The sequence below is a fragment of the Gigantopelta aegis genome, chromosome 15, assembly GCF_016097555.1.
Source record: "Gigantopelta aegis isolate Gae_Host chromosome 15, Gae_host_genome, whole genome shotgun sequence".
Classification (NCBI taxonomy): Eukaryota; Metazoa; Mollusca; class Gastropoda; order Neomphalida; family Peltospiridae; genus Gigantopelta; species Gigantopelta aegis.
The window spans coordinates 15,372,028-15,395,781 of NC_054713.1; the positions used below are offsets into that span (position 1 = coordinate 15,372,028).

At 33.3% G+C, this 23,754-nt stretch overlaps 1 protein-coding gene across 3 annotated transcripts in view; it reads right to left on the reverse strand.

The window, feature by feature from the left end:
- Positions 1–23,754, reverse strand: part of LOC121390115 (guanine nucleotide-binding protein subunit beta) — a 52,798-nt gene that overhangs the window by 20,582 nt on the left and 8,462 nt on the right. For 2 of the 3 annotated variants that reach the window (XM_041521843.1, XM_041521844.1), the window contains exons 3-5: positions 18,865–18,960; positions 17,768–17,913; positions 7,719–7,724 (exon numbers count right to left, since the gene is read on the reverse strand). In XM_041521843.1, the coding sequence (XP_041377777.1) occupies positions 7,719–7,724; positions 17,768–17,913; positions 18,865–18,930 (218 nt within the window). In that variant the 5' untranslated portion in view covers positions 18,931–18,960. The remainder of the gene's footprint in view (positions 1–7,718; positions 7,725–17,767; positions 17,914–18,864; positions 18,961–23,754) is intronic. The other variant, XM_041521845.1, reaches the window with a different exon arrangement.

Below are 23,754 nucleotides of genomic sequence, written 5' to 3' on the forward strand. Positions count from 1 at the left end.
GCTGAGATACTCCCAGGACACCATACTTGAACCTCAATTGGATGAAAGGATAAAAATAAATTATTACATTATCAGATACTGCCATATGCTGTTCATTCAAGTAGAGACAGACATTTCCAATATCTGATTCTTACTGAAACTGAATCAAAGACTGCTGATTTGTACATGTATTATTAGCAGTTATTGCAGAGTTGTGATAACCCTGCTGTGCCGAAAAGCTCAAGCAGAAGTGCACATTACATTTGTGCAGACTCCTGAAAACAGCAGTAATTTATAGTCTACAGAGTCTCAGTTAAGCTCAGACAGTAGAGTATGCATTGGCTACCAGGATTGTTGGCAGAGCTCCACCGATAATACAATTGGCCTTATTATACATACACACACACACACACACACACTCAGCCTTGCTGGCACAGTGGTCATGTCATCAGACGGAAGGACGGAAGGAAGGTAGATAGGTCTTATTTAACGACACACTCAACACATTTTAATTATGTTTATATGGTGTTGGACATATGGTGTCGGACCACACAGATGAGGAGGAAACCTGCTACTATCATGAAATGAGCTATTCTTTTCTATCAGAAGCAAGGATTTTTTTTTTTTTATATATATGCGGCATCCCATATATCATGGCCTTTGCTGCACCTGTTGTGAAGCATTGGCTGGAACGAGTAATAGCCCAATGGACCTACTGATGGACCGACTTTAAGACTGATAGGTACTAGGCTCGAATGAATGAATGAATGTTTAATGACACCCCAGCACGAAAAATACATCGGCTACTGGGTGTCAAACTTTGGTAAATGAAAACAACTAAAGTGATGATAAACATCGATATAAAAATTCAACAGTTAAATAAAAACACAGTGTAAAGGACTGTGTAAAAATACAAATATCACAGATAGATATAATTAAAATTTATAATAAAACTCAGTATCACGTAAAAATACTAGGCTCGAATGCCAGTACCTGTTCATTGTAACTTCACCATACTTCTAGGTTAAAGTTTGTTTAATGACATCACTAGAGCCTGGGGTGGGAATTGGTGAACTGTAAAAAAGAGGAAATCTAGAGGGGTCCCAGAAATTCTTGAAATCCTAGGTTAAAATCTGTGCCATCTGACACATTTTGGAGGAAAGGACGATAAAAATGTGAGGAAACGCAATGTTCCATGAGAGGAAAACAGCTGATCAGAGGAGAATTCCCACCCCTGTAGAGCACCTCGTCTGCTATTGGATGTCAAACATTTGACATTCTGACACAGTGTTAGAGAAAACCTGCTACATTTTTCCATTAGCAGCAAGGGATCTTTTACATGCACGTTCCAGCAGACAGGACAACGTATACCATTGTATTTGATATACCAACCATGGAGCACTGAATGGGACAGGGAAAAACCCAGGTCTAATGTAAATGTAATAGCCACATTCTCTTAGAAGTGATTCAAAACTAGTATACCCAAAACTGAATGTCCTTACCCGTCTGTGGGGAATATATTTTAAAGAGGCATTGCATTTGGGGATTTTTGTTCAAAGGATTCCATAGGCACTATAAAAATGACGTAAAAATGATGTAACAAATATTTTGGGATTCCATCGTATAATCTTACACTACACATCTACAATTTAGAATTTGCGAAAATATGAAATCATGCTAAATTCACATCCTGGAAGGGTTTGACTCAAGTCAAATATGCATGAAATAACAAATTTTAAGCAGTGGCAATGAGCAGAGTCTTGCGGACATCAAAATAAAACTATCTTTATTTAAGTTGTTCTGAAAAAGTGCTTAAATTTCACAGTAAAAAAATATTAAATGCAACAAAAGTTATAGTTTTGATTGTGTGAAGGTACTGTTTCAAATTTTTTTTACCAACATTTTATGAAAGTAAGAAAATATACCAGTCCGAAATAGGGGGTATGGGGTAATAGTGCCAGAACCCACCCCAACTTCAGCATTATTGGCTAGAAAACAAATACAAAAAACCCTTAAGAAGATGTACACTTAAGCCCATGACTCAATTTTCTATAATTTATTCCTGAAAAATTAACCCATAAGTCAACAACCCCAGATTGAATTTCTCATCGAGAGTAATGGCCTGGTGTAACAGGTGCCAGAGAGAAAAAAAAAAAGCCTAGAGGTTGCAATAGATTCATATGCAAATAATTAAAAAAAAGCCTCATTTTTAATGATTCATTCTGGAAAGAAAGACCAGCTGTCACCACATACATGTAGACTGCTCCTTCAAACAAGGCCATGTTTTGCAAAGCTTCCCCCCTCCCCCCCTACCAGGAGGATGCATTGGCCATAGAGTACTGATAATCCCTTGAGATTCTAAGATTGCTATATTTCTTTCAATGTAAGTCTGGTACTGCTGTATAGTGTACGTACTGCTGTATAGTGTACATACTGTTGTATAGTGTATGTATCACTATCAGGGTTCACATTTTAGCCAGTTATTGGCAATTAATGCCGGCTGTCACAAGGTTTGTCCACTTGATACCTGTGAACCGCCGCCGCTTATGTGTTCTGTCTTTAACCTGTAGTTCACCTGCTGTATTATTTATGATCACCTGCTCTGTGCTTTCAGGAAAAAAAATCCCAAACAAAATAATATAATAATAATAAAAACCAATCTGATGTAAGTACATTAAAACAACACAGACACCCCTAAAAAACCCACCCACCAACCCAAAATCAAATATTTAAATTTAAAATAGTATGTCAAGTATTAAGTTTAATTGTGGACAATGTCTTTTGATCTCAGGAAGTTCAGTTTTATTTCCTTTTAGTCATGTTTGAAAGTGCTTTTATAAGAGCTTTTGGTGTTTGAAACTGTGCTAGTCTAGATATTTATATTATATATAATTTTAATTATGAAATAGACTTTACTAAATAAAACCTACTTATATTAACAAATTTATTTAACATCACTAGTTGAAATAAACAATAGTAAAAACAAAAGAGAGACTAAAAGCCAGTGTAGCCGTTAGTTATCAGGGTACTGTAGTGCAAAACAATGTTAATAGGCTAAGACCTGATGAACATTTGATGAAGTGTTCACTGACAGACAAATGAAATAATTAAACTGCTGGTCAATAATTAATAGCAGATACATAAATCAATATGTACACAAAGAAATATATCCATGGGTATCATTATTTTCATCAATAGTGTTTTATTGTATTTGTTCTTAAATACTGAAAAATTCAATAACCATCAGCTATTATTAAGTATCCATATTATAATTGCAACTGTTTAGAAATGCAGAAGAAAAACCTTTGAATTTAGGAAACTTTTACCTTTTTCTCTAGTGTCAAATTACTTTTATTTCACATTCTGTATTTACTTAATTACACAATATATAAATAATAAATTTATAGTACCAATTTTAAAACACATTTATAATGTATATAATGTTTACGCTATTAATAATGCATTATGTTTCTTCTCTACACCAAACTTCCAACAGTCAACAGCTTTCAGTTACATCACATAAATATATTTTAATTCCTAATTATGTGAATTGGTGTTAAAATTCCAAAAGTAAATTGCAGTGGCCTTCAGTTATAATTGTGATAAAACTGTTCAAAAAAGAAAAAAGGTTGACGTGACCTGGAATAATCTGTGCATTTAAAATATACACCAATTTTTGTTGTTGTGGTGCATACTTGTTGCAGTAAAGGCTCAATTTTTCATCCCCCCCCCCCCCTCTTTAATAACACAGCTGCAGTTGGAAAATCTATTTCATCAAAATCTTTTATTTTTAATGTCAATTTTCGTAAGCTGCACAGATCGAGTTAAACTTATCCATGTGCAGACACTGAATATTAAACGAACAGGAAGGTTATGCAAGCAATGCGGACATATTGATTACTATATTGATTACTGACTCGGCAAGCCAGGCAGACCCCAGCTCAACAAACAAGTATGTAACCATATGCTGCAGTCTAACTTAACAGTCAATACCACAACCTAGGCCGGAGAACGAGCGCAATATAGCCTTGCATATATCAGATCGGTCACATACTCTACACACACGACTGTCACAAAATCTGGGTCTTTCATTAAAGACACATCCACAATGTTTGAAATGTCTTGACATTTTGCTGAAAATAAAACCAGTAGCTTTATTGCTGCTGTCAAACAATATAACTCTGACCCATTAATTTTTATTTAATAGATCATGAGATGGCAAACATACATGTATGTACAGCAACTGTAACAACTAACATATGTAAATGATCAGCCCCAATAGGTACTACTACTTCTAATAAGCAGCAAGACACCTTTTATACAGGTTTACTCCAGTAAGATGGATTAACATACCTAAGCTTTTGTTATGAAGAATAAAAGTCATAAGGAATAAAAATGTAAAGAGGCATTTATGGCCACTAATTTTGTATTAAAACATTACATTTTAAAATACTTTTGGGAATCCTGAAAATGAAAGCATGTGTATCAGAATAATATAATAATATACATGTACTAGATTAAAAATAATTTATTTATAAACATCAAATTTTTAAATAAGGTTTATCAATGAAAAGAATACAATGTGAATGAAAATATTCACCCAAATATAAAATGATCCCATCTATAAAATATGCCAATTATGAAATAGTACAATACAAAGTTTTATTCCATATTATAGAAGGAACTGGCAATGATAACATGCTGTACAGTAAATTATTTTATTTCCTTCAAAATGTATGTATTTGGAATTTTTAAAAACTACCACATTCACTTGCCAGTCCTGCGATCTTGGAAGTCTTCCAAAATTCACATAAATACAATGGAAAATAAAGATCAATCAAAGTGGGCAAACAACGATCACTCAAATGTGGGGAAAATAAAATTCACTCAAAATGGGCAAATGAATAGGTCACAGCAAACTGGAAGTGATAAAATAAAAAGGTCACAGCAACCTATTGGCTGTACCACTGAACCCATCAGGCATTCAGTTATCGATTATCATGCCTGTTTTTACAATGTTTACTAAACTGTTGTACATGCAAAACTTTACAGTGACTATTAAAAAGAGAAAGAACTTAGGATTTGGGCATCCTCTAATACAGATACACAAAATAGTAAAGATCTAAATTCTGCAAGATCACTTACAGACTATATTTAACAGTCCATCTCCCAGTTCAACAACTCAAATTTTATAGAAAGACTTTAAACAGCATTTAATTTTATACAGTTAAAAAGTTAGCCTCTGCAATATGAGCATATTCAATCCAATATCAATATGAAGTTTAATAAATGCACAATAATAGTTTGGAAAAGGGAAAATATTACTGCTGTGTGTACCAGGTAGTTACATTAAAATAGATAATTTTATTAACTATCAATACATCATACTTTTATAAATAACCTAGAAATCTAACTTTTTAAGTACAACTGAAGATTATGTCCAAAGTAGTCCTTAATAAATGTTTTATAATCATAAGATTGTATGAAAAATATGCACTAGTATGACAACTGCGACTATTGTTATTATTAAGAATATATTTAAGAGTTCATGTTTCCAAAATATTATTTCAAAAGGAATATTTTTTTTTAAAGACAGATTAAAAACAAATGTTTGGCAGAACAAATAGTATGTAACTATGTTCATATCATTTGAAGGCCCAATTACAGCTCATAATCTAGCCACATATTCAATGTTTCAAATAAAACTACTGAAAGATGGGCAGACAAATGCAAGTGCAAAGCAACATGTCTCTGCTGTACAAACAGTGGAGGCATAATAATTTGTGAACAAAAAAAAAGAAAAAAAAAAAAAGAAGATAAATTAATTCACATCTATTAATAACATAAAAAGTATTAACCAAACTTAAATGGACATTTTACACACTGTTGGAAAAACACAATGGTGCAACTATTCTCTTTGGGAAGTTTCTGAAAGTAGAGCTATCTTGTATTTACCATTTCCAAATGTTAAAACCAGTCTGGCGTAATTGTTTATTTACTAGTTTGTTAATTCAGCTATGGAAAGATGATTCTATACCTGGAATGATACTGATTATCTTTAATATTCCTGTCTTGACATACAATGTCTAATTTTTGCCAAATTTTCACAAGAATTCAGGAACCTGTTGTGTAAATGTTAGTGGTGTTAACCAGTGGTTAAGAGAAATGATTAAAACCATACATTAAATCAATAGCACAACAACCTAAGATAAGTGTTGAAACTTGATTTATGACAACCTAAAGTAGTTTTAACTAATAACCACATTCGTTTTTGTTTGTGTGTTTATATGAAAATATTTAGAAGAAAAATATTAAATAAACCCATGATTTGCTTAACCATTCTTTGATTTACATGTTCTAGGTTCTGCACAATCCCAGCAATGATGACATGGTAGTGGTCCGATGAAACTGCCAGCAAAGACGTTTTGGCAGAAAATGTATACGACATCAACCGTAACAGCTTCACTGTCTGCAGTATTTCTATTTATAGCGAGACGTCTGAATTTTTATTTCATGATTCATCAATGACTGAATACAGTTCCTCAACACAGAGTGATGGATCAAAGTATTAGCAATCTCCTTGGCTTTGTCGTTCATGTTGACAGTCACCACTCTGCTTCAAGTGGTGCTACAGTCATCACATCACTTGTTCAGCAAGGTACACAGATCTAGTGCATCTTGTGAGAAACGCACACAGCTATAAATAGACATTTCTTGCAGGGATGATACCAGCAGTAACAGATGGAAACTGTCACCAAGCAGTGTGTATATAGGTTCTGCTGATTCAGTGTTGAGCAGCTCTCAATTCCTTGGAAAATGTAGACTTAACCTACTGGTGGTATTGGCACTATAGTCTTCTTAATGGTATTAACAAATAGATTTTAATGCTTAAATGTCGTAGAAAGAACACCTGTGTGCATGTCTACAATAAAGTACTTCTACTTCCACATATACCAAAATGTTTCTTCATAAGGAATTGGAATGCAACAGAAACATGAGCCCAGTGAATTCAGAAGCAGAAATTCATGCAAAAGCTGCTCACTTAACATGTTAAAATATTGGGCATATACCTGTGTAAGTTCTTTAACATTATTCTTCATAAACGCAGAAAAATATTAATGTGAAAAGTGCAAATCATTTACCGTAATTATTCTTCCATATGCAACTTGTACCTGCTTGTAATGAATCTCAAGTGAAGAAAATTGCAGAAACTAATTTGTCAATTTTGATGTCAAAGCTGTTCAAAATACTTATCCCTAGTAAACTTTTACATTTATTTTGACCACTAACATAGTAGAATGATATTCACTGTGTATTTGTCACAAATAATGATGCAAATTATGACTATATTATAATCTTTTGTATTGCACATATTCTAAAACAAATACACAGATTGATTAAAACTGCCACTCAAAATATTCTTGGCAGTAGATATTATTATTCATATTTGGCCTGCAGCTTCTATAGACTGTCATATAAAGAAGAAAGAGAGAATAGAATCAGATGATCTATTACTAATATTAAGGTTAGTTCCAGCACCAACAGAAGTAGTGCAAGACATGTTTTATTATGATTTTCAAAATTCTATCAACATAATTGTGTGACTGTAATGGTGAAATCATTAATTGCTAGTTAAGGTGAGAGAAAACTGTCTAGTGTGAAAAACTATGTATTATTACATGCATACTAAAAACCACATAAAAGTAAAACAGTTTTGTTAAGAACTGCAGATCTCTTACCTTAAACTGTACATATAAGAGAGCAGCAGGGGGTATTGCAAATAGAATAAAGCATGTTTTAGACAAAATCACAGGAAGAGATAGTTTTAACATGTACTTGATTTACATGCATGTATCACAGAAAATAGTCACTAATACATTATTTAACTGAAACATATTCACAAGATCGTACAGTCTGAAAAATCAATAATAAAGCCAGGGTAAATTATGTCAAACACATTAAAAACCCCACTTGTTTTGGTTTCAAAAATAAAATCATAATTTACTCTCGGTGACTGAAGTAGATCATGAGCTACGTTGGTTTTTTTCCACCATGGTGACATTGCATTCCTTGTCCTTTCCATCAACCATAGTGAATAGATATTGTCCACTATGAGCCATAAAGTTGTCTGTGGTCAACAGATATGGTGAACAAGACTGCAAAATATTGTGCTCAGTGGACAAGGATTATTCAAATTTATAGAGGTTTTTAAAATTCCATAACCCTTCTTACCCCTCAGTTAAAAAACAGAGCACAGAAAGCAACCCTTATCCAAAAGTAACACATTTTAACAGAGTTCTTTTATCAATGGTTAGCACTTACAACAGAATTTAGGTCACTTTGTACAGTTTGTGGTTGACATGAACTGATAATGGTTAGTGCTTCCTATTTTTTGTTATATTAATGTAAATAAAGCAGGTGCATTTTCATTTAACATATTTAAGGAGATACATGTAAATGAAAAACACAATATCAGGATTTCTGCTACAGGTATGAACGATTAAATTACTTACCCTAAAATCTTGGAAATCAATGGATACATTATTATAAAAATTATAGTAAGAGAACTACCATTTAAAATTTGTGAAAGGACATCAAATGCAGTGTCCAATTTCAAAAGATTTCAAACCATAACCACCTACACAGGCACTTATGATCTGATTCGTTTTTATTAAGTACCCTCAAATTATTTTCTGGCAGAAAGCCTGGATATGAGTAAATTATAAAGGTTGAAGTATAAATTTTAGCTATAGATGTAGGAATGGCTTCAGGTAATATGCACCAAAGCAGAACTATGACTAGTGAATAATATATATATTATTTTGTAAAGACCTCCTTGTGTTAAGTTTAAGAATTCTATTATAACTGTGCAAGACATCATTTTGAGATTTGTAAAACCAAGACTGATGTCTGGATACCACATATTTTGGCTGTGGTTCAGTGTTTACATACATATTTCTATCATTTGGGAATAAAGTAGAGTTGTCTGAATGTGTTTGTACATCTTATCAAGACATTAATGACTCGGTGGTATACATGAACAATCTCTGTAATTCACACAAAGCCAATTTTTTTTTTTAAAGAACAGCACTACTTATGTTAAGTTACTCTAGGAGACGATAAGACTGAGAATTCTGAACATTACATTTTTATTTAACAGAAAATTAAAATTTCCCAAATATATATTTTAGTTTGTGAATACTATCTCTAAAAATAATTATACCAAGTTTTAGAACTACTCATCAAAAGTACTTCTTTTAAAATAATTTGAACTTTAATTAAATTTCCCAAATATCTATTCAGGTCTTGAAAGTTTGCCTAACCCAAACATTGATTGTACATTTTCCCCCTCAGGTTACCTATTTCATTTTGAGTGACCCGTTACAAATATATCATTATGTGAAGAATGACAAATCCACATAATGTCTATTTTTTGTTGTTGCGAAAACGAAAAGTAGGTTATGTAAAACTAGACTTGCGCAAACAATGTGCAAGTGAAACAATTGTTCGCACAATTTTCAGAGGTCTGCTATTAGTTTGTGGAGAATGCCCTATAGTATCATTGTTCCAAGTTTAAAAAAAATCCAATCAAATCTTCAGAAAACAAAGACTTCAAAGAAAAGTGACAGATGGACAGACGGATGAATGGATGCCTGACAAATCGATATTAAAAAAGCTCTACTGACAAATGTAACAGCAAAGCTAAAAACTATATTTTAACTTCAATTGTCACATGACTTTTGTCAATGATTCAAGTATCCTCAATGCTGTATTTTATTTTCAGTGCTATATATTAAGTAACCAAACTAATTTCTTTTAAGCGAGTAATCAATAATACTTATTTAATAACCCCCACCCCACCATTATTAAAACAAAATCTTAACCTCCCCTCTAAAAATCAACACATTAAATGAACATCGTCCTTTAGCAGCTGAATGATGCAGTGAAATGTATTTAATTTCAACAGACCAAACAACCTTTGCACTTACAAGTGAGCATGTGATGCTATGCTCTTCTAATTAGTAACTATGGTGATCATGACGAATAAACTGAAGTACAAAGATCAATCATTCCGCAAGTTTGTCAGTTTTGACAAGAGGAAACTACAGTATTCCCCTGCGATTTTGTGTACAGTATTTGAACCAGCTGTACACCATATGACAAGATACTTAACAGTATGTGGTCTGAATCTGTCAACCAGAACCCAATGGGTGTATCAGGTGAGGGAGGTAAATCCTCTGACCCATCACATTAAATCCTGTGACCCATCACAAATCAATGGACTGCACCACCATTGAGCTATACATTATTTATCAGTGTGAAGAGATTTTAGAGTGGTTTATTTTATATGAAAGGATTTTCTGGACAACAAAATGCAACATATGCCAATTTTGAACTTACTTTTTTTTTTTTTTAAATCACAACCTTTGAAACAGGTATCAGGTAAACAAAATGATAGCTTTAATGGCAATTATTATTAAACAATTCTGAATATAGTGTTCCTGAGTGAAATATTTAGGAGTTTTGGCTGTAACTGGGTCAGAGGAAAACTGAATTGACAAATAATGATGACGATTTTACTAAAATAACTGCTAATCAGATATTTTATTGGTAAGATGAAACTTCACAGCATCAACCTTCCACAAATCATGTCAACAGTAAAGTTGAGGACAATGCATACGTTTAGCATGTCTTTGGTTTTATATCTTTGCCACTGAATATCTAGCTAAATTCTGATAACTGATTCCCCCATTTACAATTTCTCACTGAGAATGTCACTGGACTGTTTTAGAATTGATAGCATTTGGGTTTGGGGTGGCAGCATAAGGCTCCTTTTTTCAATACTCTCTATCCATGAATATGGGAAAAGGTGTGGCAGACACACCCTGCATGAAATAATAATTAGTATCTAACATTCATCTTCCATGTAATCAATATCTGACAATTCTAGCAGCTCAGAATTGATTTTCACAACGAAGAATAATGCATACATTCAGGCATTAGATACTGCAGCGTGTCAAGATGACAAATCTCACTGGAAGGCCTCAGTAGTGCACCATCTGCTGTTCTTTAGAACGTAACATTTTAAAAACCTGATGATGTCCCAATCACTGAATGTATTTAAAATGCTCTGTTCCTTAGACCCTAACATTTTAAAAACATGATGGTGTCCCAATCACTGAATGTATTTAAAATGCTCTGTTCCTTAGACCATAACATTTTGAAAACCTGATGATGTCCCAATCACTGAATGTATTTAAAATGCTCTGTTCCTTAGACCCTGACATTTTGAAAACCTGATGGTGTCCCAATCACTGATGATGTCCCAATCACTGAATGTATTTAAAATGCTCTGTTCCTTAGACCATAACATTTTGAAAACCTAATGATGTCCCAATCACTGAATGTATTTAAAATGCTCTGTTCCTTAGACCCTGACATTTTAAAAACATGATGGTGTCCCAATCACTGAATGTATTTAAAATGCTCTGTTCCTTAGACCATAACATTTTGAAAACCTGATGATGTCCCAATCACTGAATGTATTTAAAATGCTCTGTTCTTTAGACTAACATTTTAAAAACCTGATGATGTCCCAATCACTAAATGTATTTAAAATGCTCTGTTCCTTAGACCATAACATTTTGAAAACCTGATGATGTCCCAATCACTGAATGTATTTAAAATGCTCTGTTCCTTAGACCATAACATTTTGAAAACCTAATGATGTCCCAATCACTGAATGTATTTAAAATGCTCTGTTCCTTAGACCCTAACATTTTAAAAACATGATGGTGTCCCAATCACTGAATGTATTTAAAATGCTGTTCCTTAGACCATAACATTTTGAAAACCTGATGATGTCCCAATCACTGAATGTATTTAAAATGCTCTGTTCCTTAGACCATCACATTTCAAAAACATGATATCCCAATCAGTGTTTCTGCTAGAAAGAAATTTTTGGGTATGGCACTATGGATGCAACCAGTAAACGGGGGATATGATGGGCCTCCCCCAAAAGAAACTGGGTTAAGTTTAGGATTAGGGTTAAGAAAATCATACAGTAATGAGTAATTAATTTTGTCAAACGGTTAACTTTAAGAAGAAAAAAAAATCTGCAAAAAATTTGGGTATGGTGCTATACCCATTTTACCCCCTGGCAGAAACCCTGCCAATCACTGAATGTATTTTAAAATGCTTTGTTCCTTAGACAATGGTATTTTAAAAATGATGATGTCCTATTCACTGAATGTATTTTAAAATGCGTAGGTATATAATCTGAATGTGGAAAGTGTTTAAAGTTTTGTGCCTGTAGTGATATCAGTCTCTTTTCACATATTCAAAAATGACAAGACTCAATGCTCAATACGAAAACATCACAAAACATTAACATAAACCATTTTGCCCTACTATACAACTTCAGATGCTAATCATGTTTTAATTGCAAATTCACTGCTGGCAATAGGTAAACAATATATAACAAAGCAGAACAGTGTGACTTGTGGTATTAAGTACTGTATGTTCTTTTTTTTTCAATATACATTTACCAAACAGTTAATTTTAAAGAATTATAATTTGTTTGACCAAATTGTTCTTGAATTTTTTTTCTTGACTAGCTAACAAATACATGTTTCATATACAGCCAAGATGTCTGGCTTTAACACTGGACATTAAAATCCACACAATGTTAAAAATGTTACTCTTGCAAAATGTGTTTTTTATTTTTTATTTAGTTTACTTCACTAAGTGCATAAATGATCTCAAAAATTGATATCCCTACCTAGCCCAGTTTAACACTAAATACATAGTAAATAAGACTGTTTACAGTCCCAGATCAATGGCATACTGTGTATACTAAGTAAACACAACACATGGTTCTTTGTTCATTTAAATTATTTCCCGTGCAAATCCCATTACAGTTCAAACACTGTACTGAGCATACACCTCATCTATCTGGGATGTCTGTCTACCCACGGCAGAGGTTAGTGACTTGCAAGAGTCAAGTTGATGTATTGGTCTTAAACCGCCTTAATAAGCTGTGCATTCGCTCTGAGTCATAGCGAGCACTGTGGTATAAACCCACCACCTAACACCAAGGCTGTGCTGGTTCACTGTCATTGGTAGACGGTCTAATCACACTGCTAGCCAGCTCCACAGTGGAATACTCATCCAGTTGGAGCACAACAACTGAAGATATCAGGTTGCATGTCATTGATTTTGCACTGGCCTAACATCATGGCTTAGCAGTGATTAATAACTGTATTCAAGATACACAGTTCAGAGTGAACTGCTCTTAAATATGGTGCTTTTCAACATCATCATTATCTTGGACAAAAACAAAAATACTTCACCCCTGAAAAGAAAATCCTCAGTGCCCCATTTTTTGGACCGATCTTAGCACTAAGATCAACTTAAGTGCACAACTACTGTTGTACTCAAGGTGATCTTAGCGTGAAAACTGCTTCATAAAATGGTATTCTGGAACCTTCGTAGAGTTTTGACAAGTAAAAGATTACTGGAAGTTTTTCATCAATGAATTAGGACAAATAGTTTTCAGGATATTGCTAAAATGCAGATTCCAAGAAAATCCTAACATAACAAAGATTACTTTTAACATAAAATAGAGGAAATAATTACCGTGGGAAAATCTAGAGCATAAAAAACCCAAAAAACAGAGTCCATCAGAGATGATGGATCCAATAACCCATCACACCTCAGGTGAACACTGTACCACTCAGCTAAATCCTGCACGTTTAATACTATGTTGAAAATCCTAACACAAATGTTTTTAATTTAAATATTATTTATCCTTTTACATTTATCCTATCATAATACAATTAAATGGTACAGATGCAATGTTAATAACAAAGAGATGAAACATAGTAAACACAAAGAACACTTGTCAATTAAAAAACATTTTCTGACAGGAAAACTTGCCAGTATTTTATAAGTTGGTAAATCCAGTGTGTGATGTCAAATCCAGATTAATTGAAAACGCTACTGCCTGCCTGCCAGTGGCTTCATTACTCAGAAGTTTAACTGTTTATTAACAACTCAGACTATTTGCTCCAGTTCATTTCCTTGGCTACAGTTCAAATTACAAATGTATACTATGCCTGCTAAGTAGCTGGCAGTAATAGGACTAAAAATAACCCAGATTAGTATGAACTCTTTAATTGGTTGTACAAGCCTGACCGTTGGTTTATGCCTCAGAATGATGTTCCTCTTTCAATAACAGGATTTCCGCATATTCATATCCGATTTATTAAAATGTACCACACCTCAATAAATTCTGTTGATTAGTTTACTAAATACATTACTTATTGCTTTCTAAATTTAACATCATCGCACATACAATGCACATAGATTTTGATACTTTAGATTTATTTCACTTCAGCTTGTGCTCACATCAAACATTCATGCATTCTGCCATGGGCACGTTTCCAGGACACTTGGCTTAAAGCATTAGGTAATATTATTTTTAGTCCATCATACAAGTTATTCAATCTCACAAATAACAGTGCACATACCATGACATTTTTTGAGCATGACCAATTTAATGTTCACTTCTATAACCCACTATACCTTTGGTGTTTCAACTACTTCTTTTGCCAGATGAATAAAGTCATATGCAGTCCTCAACAAATTGCATAGACTGCTATTTTATTTGACATAACCAATTTACAGTTTGTGTCAAAAAAAACAAGAAGGAAAAAAAAAGGTGTAAAAATACGGTGGATACAGTATATGATGAGGGTTCACGATATAAAATTGATTCACGATTCATATGATACATACATGTACGTCTCAAATGTCACTGACCTAAATTCACAAGGTATGTACTTTCTCTGTTTTGCTTAAAATTAATTTTGAGCTACTACAAATATCAGGATGTCCAGAAATACATTGATTTTGCTAAAATTGACAACTTAAACTATATGTTCAGGGTTTCTGCCAGAATGTTTGGAGGGTAAAATTACATACTTTAAAATATCAGAAATGAATGAATGTTTTTATAATTTTTAATCAGATGATTGTAAGAGAACTGCTGTTTAAAATTTGTCAAAGGGCATGAAATGAAAAGCAATAACCACCTAGTAGGGGCAGTTATGGTCTGGGCTTTTTTTTTACTACGAAACCTCAAAAATAATTTTCTGGCAGAAAGTCTGATGTTGTAATTGATATGTAAATTAATGGTAAAAAGGTGCTATTGCAACAAATCTTTTACATTATCTAATAACTATGGTTAGTGTCATTAAGTAGTGTAATACATTGTTGTTATGGTGATCTACCCATATCATTACACCTCTAATGTAAAATTTACTTAATGATCAATCCCAACAATTGCTATGAATTTAAAAAAGGTATGGTATGCCAACCAAAATAGGTTATGCATGAACCTTTTTCAGCTTATGCAAATGTTTAATCTGCAGAGGTCTACACACCATACAAATTGTTTAATTTCAACCATATACTTGACCTATAATATATAATATTGTAACAAGATATATAATGAGCTAAGACCATATATTAACACAGAACTACTACTGCTAAGTGAGCATGTTTTTTTCAAAGTATAAATTGGTTTATCAGTGATAATATAATACATGCCATTTCAATAGGGTACTTTTCTAGCATGACATTTGCAGATACAAATAAATTTAATTACTTCATACCCTATTGTAAGTTAGATTTGCTGCTAACAAGTCCAAATGATCTTTTCCTCATCTAAATACCACCACTCCCTTCCCTCTTAAATCCTTCCTAGGTGTGTTGATTGTTGTCAGAATGATTTTTACGACATCTATTAAGAACTCATTTACTGATTTATTGTTTTTGATAAAGATTAAATTATGTTTTCTGGTAGGTTGGTGAAAATCATTAAATGGGTTCAGGAGACGTGCCATAAAAATTACTTATCAATACAACTAAATTAAAAATGGTGGCCATTTTGGATTTGAGTGTATTTTCAAACAGTATAACCACGAGACAACTCTATACCCTATTTCAGATAATTAGCATCCCTATTTCAGATAATTAGTATCCCTATTTCAGATAATTAGTATCCCTATTTCAGGTATGTAGTATCCATAAAGTAACGGACTGACTGCACCAAGACCCAAGAAAATCACAGCATGATAAACGTAATGAGAACAAGGAAACCAAATGGAACCTCATAGCCTACTCCTCCTAATGAGCTGCAAGGAGTCTTATTTTGTTCAAAAAGCAAATACGAACATAACACAGCCTTGGATATGTTTCGAGTAACAGATGGAATGCACTTTTTAATATTGTAATCCTTCAAAAGAGTTTTCATGTCTTGGAGAAAAAGTAAAAATGAAGTTCAAACAAAAATTGTAGTCATCAAACATTAGATTGAGGCAATGTCCAATCCATAAGGCATATCACTTTATTCGGAAAAAACTAATAAAAGATATATACTAATAAATAAATAACGTTTCATAAATAGTGAATTCCATAAATGAACACAAATATTCAGGGCTAGCTTTACAACTAACCAAATAATTATCGACTGCAGAAATTTTAACACAAATGCCAAGTTTTCTTTTAATCTGGCAAAATAATTTCACGTAATGTTTGATATTTTATTTGAAAATAACATGGGTTTATGTTCAATTTTTGTAGTGAAGATACATAAAAAAAAGGAGATAATTTGGCAAAATGTTCTGGCTCATCCAGAGCTAGCCCTGATATCGTTTCAAAATTGTCGTCTTAGCAAATACTCTATACTTAGATTATAGCAACGGTTACGTTCAACATGATCTCTAAAAAACAGCAAAAAATTATATGCACCCCTCTCCATTTACATGAATCACAGAAATGACCAAAAATGGATTACTTGTAAGTGGAATTATCATACCTTAAAATAAATCTAGTAATAATCGGTATAAGGAACTGCTAAACAGATCTCGGGTGATATTAATGAAATGTTGTTCATAGATAATTTAAATAACCACTATCCATAATTTAATGATACTATGACAAAGTTAAGTGAAAAGAACTAATCTGTTAATAACTCTAAACTCTAGTATTACCTGTACACATGTGTCTATAACATGCAAACACAAATTTAGCAAACATATTCATCAACTTCAGAAAGATAATGTTATGGCTAATTTATATTATAAGCTCTACTGAAAATACATATATGGGTTACAAAGTTGGGCATTTTCACAGTAGAGAGAATAAATATTGTGCAACATTAATCAGAATTATTTCCAATAACAGACAGGCTGACTTAAATAATTGGAATTCAGCTGTTTAGCCAGTTTATTATTTTTTTTAAACTACCAGATGTGAGAGCTATAAACTAAGCAATATTGGCAAAAAAATTGCCTTTCGACGTTGTGAGGTAAATAGTGTTGGAAAGTTTGTTTGGTTCTTGGAGCAAAAATCTCACCACATTTGCCACGTAAACTGAAGTTATTAATTTTTAGACTTATTTTGTCACTTTTTTCAACAGCAATGCAGTAAACAGTAAAATGCAGTTAGGACTACCCGATACATCTGGAATACCATCAAAAATAAGATGTAAAGCAAAATCTGCTTGTGCAACTGCATTTTTGAGCGGGATTTGCTGCCTGCCCTGTCAATTTCGAGCCTCGTTTTTGCTCACCTGAAATCTCTTGTGTGCGGTCTTTTTAAAGCATTTCATTTTCGGATATTAACAAGCGTTTGGATATAAAAGTCACCCAAATATAGGAATTAAAAACATTTATGTCAGTCACTTTGAAAATGCCCCAGCTTTCATGGCCCAAGTACATACCTTGAATCTGAAGCCCAATGCATGGCATATATTTTTGCAAGATGGCCACGCAATGTTCGACGCGTGCGCATCTGTATTCTTCCTACAGTATCTACATTTACAGTTGCTTGGCTTAGTGACGTATCTACGGCGGCTTTCCTGGCCTCCTGCAAATATAAACATGCATCATGTAAATATCAAGTGTAGATTCTGAAGGGTGAAATAAAGGGAGTCAAAATACTTCTGTGTATCAGTGGTGTAGCGTGGGCGGGGCGGTTATCCTGGGCACAAAATTCTGGACCGGTGGAAGGGACTCAGGGAGTGCAATACTTGCCTTGCCCCAGGCGCTGGCAACCCACGATACGCCACTATGTATACTATTCATGATCAATGTTTCAAAAGCAACTACATTACTTAACTTGCAGTCTTTAGAGAGCACATCAAAATGCCCAGAAATATGATCTTGTGGGACATCAAAGTTTACATATTATGGTACTAAATTACACCTTGCATATTTTATTCAACACTAACTTTGTCATGAACCAGCTCTCTACATTAACTTTTCCATCTAAGAGCCAGATGGCCCATACTTCTATTTTTTTTTTTATAGATAATATGTAATGTTTTAGTGGCAAGATAAAATAAAACAAAAGGTCATATGTGAAAGTACAATTTTTCTTAATAGTCTTAGTTTGGGGCAATAAAGAATAAAAAGAATGCCAAGTTATGCCCAACCAATTTACATGTATGTAACAATATGGTTTTTTTTTTTTCGTAACACTCTAAAACCTGGCCTTTATTCAAGGCAGGCTTCTATTATATTTGTTTTTATGCAAATTTTTCTAACATAGCCTTGTAGGAAGATCCTCTTCTAATGTAAGCTTGCAAACTTTTTTTTACACCTATACCTTTCCTGTTATTTTCGTCAAGTTGTTGTACGCTTTTGATGACATGCAACGTGATCCGACCTCTAATTGAGGCAGGCTTCTATTCAAGGATTTATGGTAAACAACTCATTACTACATTCAGTAGATGTAGCTCCTACTTTTCTCAATCAGGCTCGTACTTTCAAAGATAATGATTACCCTGAACTTAATTTATTTCTTCAAAACACTTACCCTAATTTGGTTTTTCAACTGTTCTGTTTCTTGCCGCAAGGCTTCTAGTTCACTACTTTGTTGCATGATGATTAACTAGTAAATAAAAATAAAAATCTGAAAAATACAAACAGTAAATTATTAGCGCATTTGACAAAATAAATACAAGCATACAGCGCCAAATACAATGTTGGGGATGGCTGTAATACATTTGAGTTATCACAAGACTAACACATTAGTTTTACTTGAAACTTTCTCATTAAACTTCAAAACATTTAGTTTAAAATGTGTTCGGGTGTTATTGAACATTCCTTTCTTTTAGATATCACTATGGAAGACTGCTGTCCTTTCAGTATCTTAAGACTTGAGTTTAAATATCTTTTTTCTCCAAGACTATGGGGAGGACAGCAGGAGGGTGGCAGGCCATAGGATTTCAAACTTCATGGGAAACACTTTTTCGGTTCTGTGCCTTGTGATCATGGGAACCCATCAGAAGCTGTTTATAAATATTAAATAGTTGTATTCAATATAATAATCATGGGAAACGAAATTTTGGTTCCGTGATTTTACACACAGAGTACATGAAACTATCATTAACGTGAAATCAGAAAGCGTGGGGTTGGTTACATAGTTGTGCATGTTTAGCACAGTACTTATGCAAGATGTGCATGTTGGGTATCATTTCCAAGAAAACGACTAGAGCTGGATGGTATTGAAATTTGAGGTCCGGTATCAATGTCGGTATTTTTGGGGTGATTGACCTCTGTATCAGTACGGTATTCGGTATTGACACAATACCAAGTGGTATTTTTGGTATATTTGGCTTCAAATGCATGCCTAAATTGAGGCTTACCCGCTAATTTCATCTAAATAAAATTAAATTTCATACACAAGGCTCTCGTCTGATTTCTACCCAACTCATTTTTGCGTTCATCAGATATATTGTTAAAGCTTTAATTATTAAAAGGCGGGAAACATTTTTCAGCACCGAAATTTCTGTATTTTGAAATTTGCTTGGTACAGTAAATCGGTATTGACATGATACCGATACTGTACGGTATATATACAGTATACTGCCCAGCTCTAAAAACAACAACATTTATAAATCACTCTTACCATATTTTATGGACCTAAGTTCTTTTAAAGCATACACTGGTAGTTTAACTAAACCCTAACGATTTTACTCAGTCATTCACATCATAGTTTTACACTCGCAAAAATGTAACATCAATATTATCAGCTACCATAGAAAATGTCTTTAATTTAAAAATAAAACACATTTCCAGAAGTACTGCCACCATTCAATTTATTAAATGACAATACTTCGTAATGCGCAAGACACATATATTTTTATCAGTATATTTTCTATCTCAACTTGACCTTTATACCACTTCATTTTCTCTCGTATTCATCTAAAGAATTAGCAGGTTTGGCAATGAGCAAGTATTTCTCAAGAGAGTGCTTTAATTATAGAAGTGTCATCCTGTTCGGCGGACGGATCGATAGAATGCAGACTGTGGAAATGAGTAACACGATGTAGTAATGTCTTCTGCTCAGCTTTATACATTACATGTGGACATGCAAGAAATGTATTTATCTAACAAAAAAATCTAATGGGTTCTGAAATTAAATTTCTTAATTGCTGGCCAGTAGCTTCTTAAAAACGTTTTGATCAGTCAGCAGTTATATAAAAAAAAAATTAAAGGGCCGAACTTACACCTACAAGTTTCAGGGCTCGAATTTAAGATTTTATTTACCTACGACAATTTTTGAAAGAAATTCCAATGGTGAAATAGTCCACTAACAGCAATTTTGAGTCTGCCTATGGCAATTGTTAAAAAGTGACGTTTGCAGTAAATACACATGATTAAAGGGTTATTTTGCTGTATGTAGACATATTTTAAATGTGCAAATGTTAAATATTGGCAGATAATGTATACAAGTGTACATACACTTTGCCACTGTGGAGCTTTACTGATGGCTCAAAAATGCCGTTGGTGATGTTCTCTACCATTCCATTGGTAGCATTGTTAAGTTCGAGCTCTATAGTTTTGTTCGTCCATTACTTGCACAAGTCTAGGTTTGTGTAACCACAACTGGTTACGCAAAAACAAAATGGGTTAACTGAATTTGTTTTTGCACAACCCATAAATGGTTTTTACGCCAATTTTTAGAGGCTTGTTAAATATCTATTATTCGATGTGTCACATTTAATAATTTAAATTTTTACATGCCAAAATCTGAGCTTTTGTTTTTATTATAAAGCTTTAACCAATTTTATAAATCCACAGCAGTGTCTGTTAAATGATTAAAACATTTTTGTTTTAATGTAAAAAAATATTCTAAGTAAATTTGCAAAAGTAAACCAGCCCAAAAATAGAGCTGATTATCTGAATTTGATCAACTTACTATTTCTATGTGTAATGAGTTTTCAATCACATGCAATAAGACCATGTAACCAATCGATCACTTGAACTGGTCACTTAAAAAGAAGAGAGGATAAATGGAAGTCTTGCTGGGGCTGAAAAATCGTGCTAGTATTCCCTGTAGCTGTTTTATTTTCTACCTGTATTTATATGTGAGAACTTGACTGTACATACTATAAATATGGGAATTATTCATGATCAGTTAACACAAACACAAAAACACCACCCGTGAGAAGTAATAGGGATAATATTACCACTGCCCATCAATGCCAACATATTATTAAAATCTACATTTAGTAATCTGTGTGAGTATATATAGACATACAAACCACATGGTTGGGAATTATTACAATTATTCACACATTCACAGCAACCATTGTACTACACTCGTACAGATAAAATGGCTGCTATCGCTTACTAGCTCGACTACGACAGATCAATAAATGCTATATTTATAGAATGGGTTAAGGAGTGTATAACAAGCTGGCCTCGAGTTTCTAGGTATACAAAATAATGACAGCTGCATGAATTATTTTAAACATCTGCACATTTCACTACATTAAGGTTTTTTGTTTATGGTAAACAAATGATGTTTATTCAGGAGCTAATGCTATTAAATAAAAAGAAAAAAGAATGGAGAATTTAGTCATCCTTTTTTGCTGGAGGATATAAATAGTTTAAAAATTAGATGTTTTATTTTATTAAGCTACAAATTGGTTTAAACAATATTTATTTCACAAAAGAAATGGATTGGCAAACAGGCCATTGGCCTATATTAATGCCTCTCCAAAAGACAAATTAAAACCCGGTATATAGGTTAAATAAATAAAATGTAGAGTTCTATAAAATGCACAATTTGAAATTAAAGACACTATCTTTAGTTTTCTGCCATGTTTTATCTTTTTAATGAATCAGGGGTGGGAATTGGTGAACTGTAAAAAGAGAAAATCTAGAGAGGTTCCGAAAATTCTTGAAAACCTAGGTTAAAATCTGTGCCATCTGACACATTTTGGAGGAAAGGACGATTAAAATGCAAGGAAACGCAATGTTCCATGAGAGGAAAACAGCTGATCCAAGAAGAATTCCCATCCCTGATTAATAACATTGCATATTACATACATCTTCTAATTTAAAATATCTGTCAGTTTCTGTGTAAACAAGGTGACTTTGTTTTATCAATATGGGCAAGACATGTTTGTTGTTTTTGTTAGGGTGGATCAGTGCACTGACACTACTATCAGACAATCCAGTTTGCTTAAAAATCTTTAAATTGATGTAGTTTATTTAGCACCCAGATCTACTTATTGTGAATTAATAGAATAAATAACCAACATTAACAAATGATTACTACTCAAGGGTAATCAACTGTGCGATCGATCGCAACATATCCAGCAAAAGTCGATAGCTACAAAAATAGTGCTCAAGAGTTTCTAATCACTACATGCCTTTTTTGGCAATAAATGAAGATGTGGTTAAAAATATGAAGGAAATGAACAGACAGATTTCAAATAACAAGGCAGCTAATTGTTACAAGTGTTATGTGCTACATGTCACAGATATGTCAGAGATAAGGTCTTGTATTATCCATAGAGATGGGGGTATATTTTGCAATAGATACTGTTTGACCAAAAATATTCAATACTTCCAACATTTAACTTGATCTCACACTATGAGAAAACAACAAACAACTTTAATTATATATTGATGGAAAGAAACTGGGAACAGCTAGAGTAGCATAATAGTGACATGGCTAACATCCACAAACTATGGACAAGGGTTTAGATTGCAGAGCCCCCTTCCACAAAGCAATCTTAGCGCTAAGATCAACATAAGTGCATATGTTAGCTGTGCAGTTACGGTGATCTTAGGGCCAAGATCGCTTTGTGGAACAGGGACCAGGACCCAATAGTGTAAACCAAGTTTTAATTCACCACTAGCATAATTATGTTTGTACAAAATACAAAGATGTAGTGTGGGACTGAATGTTAGTAACTGTCAGTAACATGGTTAACATCCACACACTATAGATGAGAGTTTAGACTGGTCAATAAACAAATATGGTCTGCTAATAAAAATATGGCATGCTGGAAATAGACAGGACAAGGTGAATGGAAGGTTTGGGACAGTGTGTTGAAAATTAGGACCTCCAAGATGATTTTAGAGCATTATAAAATTAAAATATAACAGAATCATTATTATTTTACCTGCTTTGTACAGACTGTTATTTCGAGCCCTGCATGTAATATATATAGAGGATATTCCCTGAGTATCTTGTGATATCATAATTTATCAGCACGAGTTGATAAAGTATGAAATCCGAGGCTTGCCGAGTATTTTTATACTTTTATCAACGAGTACTGATAAATTATTATATCACAAGATAAGAGGGGGTTATTCTTTTTATTACCCATTTTCATTCATTTTATTTATGACAATTGATAACAATATCAGTAATGTGGGTTAAATGTCACTATATTTGGCAGAG